This window comes from Dendrobates tinctorius, unplaced genomic scaffold, assembly GCF_039654945.1.
Source record: "Dendrobates tinctorius isolate UK_male_01 unplaced genomic scaffold, ASM3965494v1 ptg000016l, whole genome shotgun sequence".
Classification (NCBI taxonomy): Eukaryota; Metazoa; Chordata; class Amphibia; order Anura; family Dendrobatidae; genus Dendrobates; species Dendrobates tinctorius.
The window spans coordinates 65712989-65726624 of record NW_027361684.1 but is presented as its reverse complement, the minus strand read 5'-3'; the positions used below and the strand labels follow the sequence as shown (position 1 = coordinate 65726624).

Here is a 13636-nt window from a genome sequence, read left to right as displayed (position 1 = left end):
ATTTTCGTGCCCTTTCTCTGGCCCAATCATATCAGACCTGTTCATGAGGAGAGATAACATCTATGAATGTGCACCTAAGGATTAGCAGTTAATTGCCGGCTACGTCTCTATCACACATATCTATGGCGGTTTGGAGGTTATGACTTTTGTGATGGTGCTCGCCTTACAATTCTGGACTTTCTTATTGCTACTTTTACAGTTTACATTTTGGCACCCTTTCTCTGGCCCAATCATATCAGACCTGTTCATGAGGAGAGATAACAATAACCAATCAAACAACACAAACTCATTTAAGCTGTTTCTGAGCCCCCAGTCAGATTAACCCCTGATAAATTGAACTCTAATTAATACACTGCCAGGTCTGTGACATCATGCAACCACAAGTTTGGATGTGTGTAGGGCAACAAATGGAGGACACATCGAACTGCACTGAACAGGTATGAAACTGGGAGAGTTTTTCTATTATTTGGAGCAGATTTCACATTTCTATCGTCTTTTGTTGCTTTCCAGTGACTGGTCAAAAGTGCACCATGACTTTATGGACACAATGTATATACCCAGGATACCCAAATGACTTAATGTTTGTTATGGGGTTTACATTACTGTGCCAAAGTGTTTGTTAAAGAAGTGTCTAATGTGATACCCCTATTACCAGGGAGATGTTTTCTGCATTATTGTGCTATGTACTATTAACGTGCTAATGCGATATATTGTCTTCGACATTTCGGAAGTTCTTTATCCCACATACTTAGTTTTTCTTGCTCAACCTATTACTACCAATTTTAGCTCCCTGGACAGTATTTGTTTTTTTCCCTAACATGAGGGGTAACAGGGTCCGATAGGAATATAACACAGCCGGCGCTGAGCGGGGGCGCCAATTGCTTTATATATAGGGTTCTAACCTCTGTGGTTATGCAGAAGACTGTGGTAAAGAGCTTTAATGGGGTTTTATCGCGTCAGGCCCTAAATATGTATTTGATTGTTCTCTACCCAGAGTCCCAGAGTTTTCATTTCTGTTTTTTGGTGGCTTTGAGTTTTTTGTACTTATATAATTTTAAAGCATATTTTTAGTATTTAGTATAGTATTTTTTGCTGTGATTTATGACTTTAGTGGTTTACACATCATTTACAATAATTTTTGTGAGTCTCCTGAGATTCTAGTGATTGGCAGCAGCAGTAATAAGGGCTGTGGTCATGAGATCATGATTGCAACCTGTCAACAAATACAGGAGATCTAGTAGAGTGTTTGTGCCAGAACTGCTTTTTAGTCCCAGTCCTGCCCTGCTGACGTCTTCCATAAGTCTCTGTACAATAACCTCCAGTGATGACTTCTCATGTTGACAGGTGACCTCCACAGACAATCGCAGGTAGAAGTGGTCACATGTGTTATTAGGTTATAGATGGAGAGCGTGATACCAATGTGGGACCGACAATAGACATAAAATTAGAAATTTCTATTTTTTTTTATTCAAACCGTTCTACATACAATCTGTACAAAGATCTGCCTGATTTATTAACTATTTGTCGTTGCAGATTTCCATGTGGCGTGTTGTGGATTTACTGCATACATTTATGTATGTAAAATAATTTAATAAATCAAATAATTTATAGGACTTTTTATTACCTCCCAGATCAAAGACTGTGTGGTATGCAGAGAGGTCAAAAGCTTGTATAACATCTTCTCCACAAACATTCCATATTGTGTCCATATTATGCATAAAATTCACCATCTGCTCTTCTGATCTAAGCACAAATTAGTAAAAAGAAAAACGGGAACAGCATTTATACCTTTAAATACAAAGCATTATGATGTAGATACACTGCAGATGTTTAAGCTGGGTTGGATTTTCTTCCTTTTTAAAAAAAAAAAAAAGACAGGAGTGGGCACCTACAGCAGTGGTTCCCACATGGATTCGATTTCCAATGCTGATTTGATGGTACATACTGTATGTCCACCCCTGAGCATATTACCCTGATGACCCATTGTGATATCACAGCAGATTTTTTGACCAAATCCCTGTTGTGATGTCACAGATTACCTGACTGAAACCTTCTTGTGATATCACAGGAGCCTACCTTACAGAAAACGACACGAAGTCACCAGACCTTGCCTTACAAACACACGAATGTGATGTCACAGCAGCTTACCTGACTAAACTCTGTTGTGATGTCATGGCGTACCTGACTGAAACCTTCTTGTGATGTCACAGTGATCACGTGATTGGAGCTTTTTTTGTGACATCATTGCGGCTCACCTCACTAAAAACCACTAGTCATGTCAGAGCTAGCTTGACTAAAACACTTTTAATGTCCCAGGAGCTTACCTGGATGAAACATTTTCATTATAGTACAGCAGTGCACCCAAAAACATAGGTCCCCTGTATATGACCTGTATGTGGCACTAAGAAACAGGCTTTGTGTTATTATTTAGGGTCTCCAGCACACAAACCCTGACAATCACAACACCTTACAGCACACAAATGATTAGTAGGACATCAATATATCCTGTGGGAATACTCACACCCTTATTTTTACAAGGCAATCTAGTTCAGATCTATTACACAAAATTGTTGGTACCCGTCGACTAATGACAAAAAATAATGACAAAAAAAATCGGGGTATATTTACCTTCCGGCGTCCCGCGCTGCATTCCCGGCCTCGGCGTTCCCAGAAATGCCTTGCGGCAAGGCCCTGTAATGACGTGGTCTCGCGAGATCGCTATAGCAACGTGAGACTACGTCATCACAGGTCTCGCAAGGCATTACTGGGAACGCTGAGGCCCGGGAATGCAGCGCGGGACGCCGGAAGGTAAATATACCCCAATTTTTTTTATTTTTTTTAGCATTTTAACATTCTATCTTTTACTATTGATGCCGCATAGGCGGCCTCAATAGTAAAAAGCTGCTCACACTTGTCAAACACTATGTTTGACGAGTGTGACCAACCTGTCAATCACTTTCCAAGCGATGCTTCAAATCGCTTGGAAAGTGCTTGAATATCGCACACGAAAATCGTGGCAAAATCGCGATCATAATCTCGGTAAAATCGCGGTGAAATCGCGCGGAAAAAAACGCGCGATTTCTGGGAACGAGTGCGGTTTTTAGTGTGCGTTTTAAAACGCTACGTGGGCCCATAGCCTTACAGTTGGACCCAGAACTTCATATTCATTTGCAAAACCAACAATCATTGCGGCGACAAGTTTGTGCACAAGTTACCTGTAAATAGCTTCAAATACGTCTTTTGAAGACACTCCAAAAGCCCTCTCATTTTGACTTTTTCCCTCTCTGCAATATAATAAGGAGCATTATTTGGTTACATTTATAATTGACAAAACATTTCCTTCTGTACATTTTATGTGCAATTATCATGTACAAACGTCATCCTGTATTCAAGCTTCAAAGCGTCATCCCTGGCATAAACTAAAAGGTTACATTTCTGTCACTTTTTCTTATAAACACATCTTAGGAAAAATAGATTTAAAAAAACTGAAACCATTTGCCTCAGTCTCACTCCTTCAAACAGTTTCTAATAGCCAAGAAGCAATTTCAGTCACATATGATAAAGTCTGTACTCGATGAGTTTATTAGACTTTTTTTTTGCCATTTAGTGTAAAATCTGCATGGTCCTGAAGACTGTTCCCAAAATACAGTTGCAGTTGCAAGTCTGAATGGAAGCACAATGTGTGAGGCACTCTGTGCTGCAGTATGCTGTCTCAGTATCATGCTCAATTATATGGATATACAGCTGTGTGAAAAAGTGTTTGCCTCCTGTTAGGCATCAAATTTCCCCTACTGCACAGGGGGAATCTCAAGCCATGTCCTCTGCGGTCTCCCATTCCTCTGTGGCCACAGAGACTCCTGCTGCTCAGCAGAAGCGTCGGTCCAGACGTCTTGCCCTGGCTAATGCTAGATGTCTGATTTCTCCTTCAGGCTCTGCTGTAACACCATGCTTTAATCAGCAGCAAGCAGACGCTCCAGGGACTAAGTCCTGTATTTTGCCTACTGATCATGCCTGTGGGACGATCTCTCATTGGAGGTCAGAGGTCACATGCGCAGGTCCCGCTCCTGCTCGGATTGGTCCACCACTGGGAAGGTCCCGGAAGGACGCCACTATAAAAGTCACATGGCCGCTCGGCCATGTGCTAGTATAGACTCTTATGCTAAAGGTGTGTATGATGATGGATGCATGTATCTGGTGACTGACTCATTTGAAACCCCTACACTTGGTTGTGCCTGTTGTTAGGGTCTAGTGGTTAGAGTCAGCGCCTGTCAGTGGCTAGGCTTTAGGCCACATAGCTCCAGGTCAGCACCTCATGTAGCGCCATATTGTGCAATCCAGCGCAAGGCACATAAGTGCCGTATCTACAGCGGTGCCGAGTGCTGGTGAGTCAAGAGGGACTCCGACCCTGTGTCTTGGGGTAGAGTCGTGTGACTTTACACCAGCGCTTACTTCGCCAAGCTCTGTGAGCTTAACAGGCTTTGGCGATTATATTCGGTGGTAGTGCAGCTCTGTGAGGCAACAGAGTCCACCTCGTACACACCGGGTGACGCTAACCGGTGTGTGTTCGCTTATTACACTGCCATATATTATCTGCCATTACTTAGCTGCAGTATTCCATTTCTGCACGGTGGACCCCAGGCTGCGAACGCACCTCATTATCATTTTATTATTTGGTGCGTTCCGCCAGCCTAACACCGCCTTCCTGATTTCCTATTGTTTTGCATGTTTGTCACACTTAAAATGTTACAAATCAAACAAGTTTAAATATTAGACAAAGATAATACAAGTAAACACAAAATACAGTTTTTTAATGAAAATCTTTATTATCAAGGGGAAAATAAATCCAAACCTACAATGTCCTGTGGGAAAAGTGATTGCCCCCCACTTAAAACATAAATTAACTGTGGTTTATCACATCTTTGGGAAGCGGAGTTCTAATTCTGTTGGCAGTGGATTGCTCACGATACAGCAGAACTTGTTTATTCAGGAACAATATATGATAAGCTTAATAGATCAGGAATAAATCATTTGTGTGTCCATCTGTGCAGCATCTACAGCAGGCTGCTTCTCTCATACACAGACACAGGAAAAACAGGAAATACAGTCACATGCTCTCCCTGTGTGAGCCTCTGGGAGATTTTTTTGTTCTAACTTTATGAACAGCATACAAATCTAGCAACTAAACACTCATAGACATGAATGGATTTGTTGCTCCAAACATATTCCAACAAATTCCCTAGCCACACCCAGGCCTGATTGCTGCCACACCTGTTCTCAATCAAGAAATCAATTAAATTGGACCTGTGTGACAAAGTGAAGTAGACCAAAAGATCTTCAAAAGCTAGACATCATGCCGTGATCCAAAAAAATTCTGGAACAAATAAGAAACAAAGTATTTGCGATATATCAGTCTGGTAGCTTTTTGACTCCAACGAACCATTATCCACAAATGGCAAAAAATGGAACAGTGCTAAACCTTCCTAGGAGTGGCTGGTAGACCCAAAGTATCCCAAGAGCGCAGCGACAACTCATCCAAGAAGTCACAAAAGACCCCACAACAACATCCATAGAACTGCAGGTCTCACTAGCCTCAATTAAGGTCATTGTTCATTATTCTACTATAAGAAAGAGACTAGGCAAAAATGGCCAGCATGGCAAGAGTTTCAAGACGAAATCCACTGCTGAGCAATAAAAACAAAGGCTCTCTTGCAGTTTTCCAGAAAACATCTTGATGATCCTCAAGACTTTTGGGAGAATAATCTATGGACTGATGAGACAAAAGTTGAACTCTTTGAAAAAGAAATACCTGTAGCGCCCGCAACTCTGCCTGCAGTCACTGTGCTTAGGGCGTGCGCGCACACTTCCTCTTTCTTAAAGTGGCTGTGCACATTCCTCTAAAGTATCCCCAGCCAATTGCTGGATGTCACTTACGGTTTAAACTGTCTCCTCCAACATGGAGGTGCCTGTGCAATGTTGTGAGTTTGTTCCTAACACGCTTGTCAGTATTTAGGTCCCAATACTTGCATCTCAGCCTGCTGCACCCACCAGTGCTTCCTTCAATGGTAGCCAAGGCTACTGCATCAGCCAGTGCTTCCTTCAACAGCAGTCGAGTTTGCTGCACCCGCAAGTTCTTCCTTCAACGGTAACCAAGTCCACCATACCCACCAGTGCTTTCCTCAATGGCAGCCAATCCAGCTGCACCAGCCAGTGCTCATTTCAATGGCAGCCAAGCCAGCTGCACCTGCCAGTGCTCATCTCTCCATCAGAATGTCCTGTCTGAACTGAACCTGCAGTTCCTGTCATCTTCTCTGCCTGCATCTGTTGGACATTCCCCTGGGTCATCCCAGCTACCTGTTCCAATGGGTCAGCCATCATCTACCCAAGGTCAGTTCTGGAGTAGCACCTGGATCACCTCCCTAGTCTCTCCACAGACGGCAATGTCGCTAGCTGCTGCAAGTCGGTGGTCAGATTGGGTGAGGTTCCTCGTCACGCCCTTCCAGGTCTTCCGTGGGCTTTGGCACAGTGGTTGCACCACCCAGCCCATTACAGTTTGCAAAGGCCATGGAATCCACTGGCTCCCAGGCATATTCCATCTTGGACCTATATCAGGAGGTCTCCCGGCAGAAGGATCAGCATGACAAAATTCTATCCTATCTGTGGTCTATGAATACCCATCTTGATAAGCTGGCAGTACCGGCTGCTTTCACACCCTCTCAGGCAGCAGTTACCACCACGGTGACCCACCAGGCAGCAAGTTATTCACCAGATTCCTGACTTTTCCACACTTTGGAGGAGATTCCGCCCTGTGTCAGGGGTTCATTAATCTGTGCACATTGCAGTTTGAACTCCTGGCTCATTAGTTCACCTCAGACTGAGCCTAAGTGGCCTTCATCATGTCACATCTATCGGGTGAGGCCCTAGCATGGCTCAATCCTCTGTGAGAAATGGGATTTGTTGGTGTTGGACCTAGGGTCCTTCTTGGAAGCCTTTCGTAAGGTCTTCAACGAGCCTGGTCGTGTTTCTTCTGCAGCATCTTCTCTGCTCCAGTTATGCCAAGGTAACTTCTCCATGGGCCAGTGTACGGTCTGTTTTCATACGTTATCTTCAGAACTCGCTTGGAACAATGAGGCTTTGGTGGCAACTTTATGGGAAGGCCTCTCCAGGCGAATCAAGGATGAACTGGCTGGCTGGGAGATAACCACCTCTCTGGTTGACCTGGTGTTTCTCGCAAACTGAACTGACATTAAGTTCCAGGAACAGACCAAAGAGATGAGCTGCAAGAGAAGATTGGTACGCCTGGCTCTCACCTTTCAACGGCCGATCATTAAGCAAGTTCCTGCCGCATCTTCTTCGACTAAACCTATACGGATTGACCCGGTGAAGCCATCCATGCACCAAGAAGTTTGTCGAACCGAAGGGACATGATTCTATTGCGGCTGCTCTGAACACCTTATTCGTTCCTGCCCCAAGAGACCAGGAAACACCAATGCCTAGCGTTGGTAGGACAGGCTACCCTGGGCAAGACTTCTACCTCTCCATCATTGACCCTGACTGTGTCTGTCTCCTGCAGCAAAGGGTCGTTTGTTGAATTGGCCCACCTAGACTCTGGCTCCACAGGTAACTTTGTTCAACAGTCTGTGGTCGAGCGGTATAAGATCCTATGTCTTCCAGATCTGTTGGTGATTTCTTCTGTGGATGGAAAGCCGCTTCCCGAGACCATCCAGTTCATCACAGAGCTTGTGGAGCTTCAGATGGGGATGCTGCATTTGGAGATTTCTCTTCATGTGCTGTTTGGTCTTTCTTATCCTCTACTTCTAGGTCTCCCGTGGCTGCAAAAACATGAACCCATTCTCGACCGGAGGTATGGAAAAGTACTCCATTGGGGCTCAGGATGTCATGAAATATGCCCGCGGCCTGTGACGTCATTGCGAGCTCTGCGCATGCACCATAGGCCGCGGCCGGCCCTCTGCCTGTGATCTTAACGGCTGGCGGTGCCCTGACCCGGTAGCACCGCCGGACCAATGGGGGCACATCTGCGGGTATATCAGGCCGCCCTCCCTTAAGGGAGGCGCCTGATCGTTGTTGTTACTGACATCCATCTAGGTTCTGTGGTTTGCCTAGCAGCTTCCACTCTCTCTCACTGCCTTCTGTTTCCTTGCAGTTCAGCCTACCCGTGTCCAAACCTGCTGTCCTACTCCAGTCCCGCCTGTCTGTGTCCGCACCTGCAGTCCAGTTCCAGTCCAGCATACCCATGTCTGAGCCTGCTGTCCTACTCCGGTCCTGCCTATCTGTGTCCGCACCTGCAGTCCTGTTCCAGTCCAGCCTACCGTGTCCGTACCTGCTGTCGTACTCCGGTCCTGCCTGTCTGTGTCCACACCTGCAGTCCTGTTCCAGTCCAGCCTACCCATGTCTGTACCTGCTGTCCTACTCCGGTCCTGTCTGTCTGTGTCCATACCTGCAGTCCTGTTCCAGTCCAGCCTACCCGTTTCCGCTCCAGTCCTGCCTATCTGTGTCCGTACCTGCAGCTCTGTTCTAGTCCAGTCTACCCGTGTCTGTACCTACTGTCCTACTCCAGGCCTGCCTTCCCGTGTTAGTCCCTGCACTCCACTCCGAGCCGCCCCTCTTGGTTCCAGCTGCCGTGGCATTCGAACCCCTGGACCTGCTCCTAACGATCCCTGTATAGGGGTCGGTTCCACCTGGTTGCTCGTCCGGGGACCCTCGGTGTCACGGTCCAGAGGGTCCACTCCGGGAAGTCCGCCTTGTCTAGTGCAAAGCTAACAGTACGATCAGGCCATGGATCCCGCCGGTGCCTTGGCTCCCAGTCAAAAGGAGTTGCTCTTTTTACGGGAGAACCAGGGGTGCATCATGTCTGTAATGAAGTCCATGGAGTCGCGCCTGTCTGAACTACAGGCTGCCGATCCAGGGAACACCGCCCAGTTGGCCACCCTCCAGCAGGAACTGGGTCAACAGCACTACACCCAATCCATATTCTGTCCTATATGGCCTCTGTAGACAACCATTTGGGGGCCCCCCAGTCCACCGCCGCTACCCCCGGTCCCGCTTCATTTCCCTCTCCTCACCTTGCCAAGCCACCTCGGTACAGTGGTGACCCCAAACAGTGAAGAGGGTTCTTAAACCAGTGTAGCCTGCACTTCGAGCTTCAGCCTCACCAGTATCCCTCCGATAGGGCCAAGGTGGCCTTTATCATGTCCCATCTGGAGGGGGAGGCCTTATCCTGGCTGAATCCTCTCTGGGAGAGGGATGACCCCTTGGTTTCAAACATTCTGGTTTTCCTGGACACCTTTCGTAGAGTGTTTGATGAGCCGGGATGGGTAGCTTTCCTCACCGAGTCGCTTTTTAACCTTCACCAGGGCAACCTGACGGTTGCGGGTCAGGATACTCCCACCACTCTCGAGGACCTTATCTCATTGGCAACTCGAATAGACCTCCGGTTCCAGGAGTGCGCACGGGAGTCAGCTAGGGACAGGAGACCTACTAGGCCAATCCCGACCTCTACTCATTCCTTTAGTCCGCGACCAGCTGGGTCTGGTCACACTCCGCCTCCCGGGCCCATGCAGGTAGACCGGGTCCGGATGGCTGAGACATGTCAGAAAAAGAGACGGCCGCAGGGTCGCTGTCTTTATTGTGGAGGAGCTTCCCACTTCATCCGTTCTTGCCCTGAGAGACCGGGAAACTCTTCCCCCTAGGTCAGGTAAGAGAGGCCTACCTAGGTGTAAATGATTCCTCTCAAGCTCTCACGTTATCTGTTCTTTTACTTTCAGGCGAGAGGCGTGGGTCCGAGGTGGCCTACGTGGATTCGGGCGCTGCAGGTAGCTTCATCCGGCGTGAAGTGGTGGACAAGTATCGAATTCCCGTGGTTAACCTGAAGAATCCCAGACTGATCGCTTCTGTGGACGGCAGACCACTACAGGAACCCATCACAGTGGTCACAGAGGAGGTGGTTTTGCAAATCGGCGCTCTCCACCGGGAAAAAGTGGCCTTCTACGTGTTGCCTGATCTGTCTCACGCCATTCTGCTTGGTCTCCCGTGGCTACGGACTCATCAGCCGGTTGTCAACTGGTCATCGGGAGAGGTTTTGCGCTGGGGAGATGCGTGTCAAGGCCGGTGCCTGAAACCTATTTGTCCAACTGTCTCCGCGCACCCACCTCTGGAGCTTTCGGGGCTTCCTTCGGCCTACTGGTCTTATGCAGACGTCTTTGACAAGAAGGAGGCGGAGGTCCTTCCACCACACCGGCCCTTCAACTGTCCTATCGAGTTAATCCCTGGTTCCACTCCTCCTAGGGGTAGAATCTACCCACTCTCTCCCGTGGAAACTGCAGCCATGTCTGAATATGTCCAGGAGAATCTCGCCAAGGGTTTTATTTGGAAGTCCTCCTCCCCGCGGGAGCCGGTTTCTTCTTCGTTAAAAAGAAGGACCGTTCGCTACGCCCATGCATCGACTATAGGGGTCTAAACAACATCACCATCAAGAACCGGTACCCTCTCACACTCATTCCGGAGTTGTTCGACCATCTCAGAGGGGCACGGATCTTCTCCAAGTTGGATCTCAGGGGAGCATACAATCTTATCTGCATCCGTGCCGGCGATGAATGGAAGACCGCCTTTAACACCCATGACGGTCACTATGAGTACCCGGTGATGCCTTTTGGTCTGTGCAACGCTCCGGCTGCGTTCCAGGAATTAGTCAATGAGATCTTTCGGGATCTCCTGTACTCCTGTGTGGTAGTGTACTTGGACGACATCCTTGTCTTCTCCTCTGATCTTCCATCCCATAGGAGAACTGTCCGCCTGATTCTTCAGCATCTTCGGGAGAATCGTTTGTACGCTAAGATGGAGAAATGCCTGTTCGAGCAAACCTCGCTGCCATTTCTGGGCTACATTGTCTCCGACGCCGGGCTGCAGATGGATCCAGAGAAACTGTCTGCCATTCTCAAATGGCCCCGTCCTGTCGGCCTAAGAGCCATCCAACGTTTCCTCGGATTCGCCAACTACTACAGGCAGTTTATTCCACACTTTTCTTCACTTTCCAACCCAATTTCCGCCCTTACCCGTAAGGGGATCTCTTCTAACTCCTGGACACCGGAGGCAGAGGAGGCCTTCCAGTCGCTAAAACGGGCTTTTTCCACGGCTCCTGTGTTGTCCCGTCCTGAGAGCGGCAAACTTTTCGTGCTGGAGGTGGACGCCTCCTCGACAAGAGCCGGGGCCGTCTTATCCCTGAAGACCTCTTCTGGTCACCTACGCCCTTGTGGATTCTTCTCCAAAGCCTTCTCCTCTTCCGAGTGTAATTACTCGATTGGCGACTGTGAGCTTTTGGCCATCAAATTGGCATTGGAGGAGTGGTGTCATCTTCTGGAGGGAGCAGTCCACCCATTTGTCGTTTACTCGGACCACAAGAATCTGGCCTACCTTCAATCCGCCCAGAGACTTAATCCTCGACAGGCCAGATGGTCCTTGTTTTTTGCTCGCTTTAATTTTGAGTTCCACTTTTGCTCTGGGGACAGAAACACCAAAGCCGATGCCCTGTCCAGAGTCTATCAACCGCTGGAGGTTGGGGAGGAACCGTCCCACATCATCGAGCCCGTGAAGATTATCACCGTGGCACCGCTGAGGCTGCTTTCTCCACCTCCTGGCAAGACTCTCGTGCCGGAGAGTGCCAAAAGAAAAGTTCTTCTTGGGGGGCATTCCTCTAAATTGGCTGGCCATGCCGGAATCCAGAAGACCCTTGCTCTCATATCCCGGTATTATTGGTGGCCAACTCTCTGCCAAGATGTAGCTGACTTCGTGGCCTCCTGTTCCTCCTGCGCTAGGAATGAAACACCTCGTCGGCCTCCGTTTGGTCTGCTGCTTCCACTGCCAGTACCTACATCACCTTGGGAGAATGTTGCCATGGACTTTATCACTGATTTGCCCCACGCCTCCGGCTGTACGGTGATTCTAGTGGTTGTGGACCGCTTCTCCAAAATGGCACATTTTATTCCTTTGAGCGGCCTTCCTTCTGCACCCGGACTAGCCAAGATTTTCGGCCATCAGATTTTTAGGCTTCACGGCCTACCTCAACGGATTGTGTCGGATCGTGGAGTCCAGTTTACTTCCAAGTTTTGGAGAGCGCTTTGCCTACTTCTGAATATATCCCTGGACTTCTCTTCTGCAGATCATCCGCAGACCAATGGGCAAGTAGAGTGAACCAACCAGACACCATGTCACATTTGGAGAACCCCTGATGTGCCTAAACAGTGGAAACCTCCCCATTTCTAACTACAACCCTAACCCCAACACACCCATAACCATAACCCTAAGGCTGTGTGCACACGTTACATTTCTTTTCATTTTCACAGCTATTCTCCACTGCGGATTCGCCGCGAAAATGCAAAAAAAACAACAACAAAAAAACACATCCCATACAATCCTATGGGATTCTGCAATGCTGTGCTAATGCTGTGGATTTCTCCTCTGCCGAATCGCATAGCAGAAAAATACACAGCAGGCTCATTCTTTTTGCGGAATCGCAGCGATTCCGCACCCATAGGATTGCAGTAGTGCCGGACAGATGTCTTCTAATGCGTTTCTTTAACCCCTTCGTGACCGGGCCAATTTTTTAAATTCTGACCAATGTCACTTTATGTGGTCATAACTCTGGAACACTTCAACAAATCCCAGTGATTTTGAGATTGTTTTTTCGTGGCACATTATAATTTATGATAGTGGTAAAGTTAGGTTGATATATTTTGTGTTTATTTATAAAAAATATCAGAAACTTGACAAAAATGTAAAGAAATTGCAATTTTCAAACTTTGAATGATTATCTCTTTAATCCAGATAGTCATACCACAGAAAAACATTAATAAATAACATTTCCCTTATGTCTGCTTTACATCAGCACCATTTTTAAAATGTTAATTTATTTTGTTAGCCTTTTAGGAGGTTTAAAAATGTAGCAATCGGGCGTGGCCTGGCTTCTGCCACATGAGGAAGCAAGAGTCTTAAGCTCTCACAGAAACCCCAACAAAAAGCGTCAAAAGCGACTTTGAGACCCAACACCTGCCAAGATTCTGCCTCTTACCAAAAGCCTAACACTCAGGGCTTAAATTGAGACCAAAACGAGATCTCTAGGTAAAGGAGAACTTGAGATAAGAAGATTTGAACTTTCTGAGCTGGTGGCCTCTCATGGTCACGCTGCCATTTTGGATCCTGGCTACTACATCTCAAGAGATTAAGATTACCCTGTGAACATGGAAGACAAACTCCAGAGCCTCACCGGACTTTTATGAGAGATACTCTCCGACACAAGCATCTTTAACTAACCCCAGGAAGAGACTTCTCCCTTCCCCCTGAGGGATTATAACAATCACCGGCATCCATTCGCCGGAGCTACGCTGTGACTCGCAGCAGAAGACAGTGGCGGCTGCTAGGATATTGACTGTCCTCCCCCGGTTAGGACCACCGCCTGCCAGCTGAGGAAGCGTGGGGATCTAAAATTTTGAGACCGCAGCTGCAGAGAAGCTTTCTGGAGAGGCGGCAGTAGCTTAAGTGCCGCCTGATTCATAGTCGGGGCTCCTGCTCTTACACGCCGCTACATTGCAAAACGCAGACGCAGTGAGGACCCGAGACTGACGGC

General features: G+C 47.6%; 1 protein-coding gene across 2 annotated transcripts in view; it reads right to left on the bottom strand.

Moving 5' to 3' along the window:
- The window catches only part of LOC141080600 (acetylserotonin O-methyltransferase-like), a 109091-nt gene that overhangs the window by 58905 nt on the left and 36550 nt on the right, over positions 1–13636 (bottom strand). For both annotated transcript variants that reach the window (XM_073565936.1, XM_073565935.1), the window contains exons 4-5: positions 3216–3284; positions 1625–1743 (exon numbers count right to left, since the gene is read on the bottom strand). In XM_073565936.1, the coding sequence (XP_073422037.1) occupies positions 1625–1743; positions 3216–3284 (188 nt within the window). The remainder of the gene's footprint in view (positions 1–1624; positions 1744–3215; positions 3285–13636) is intronic.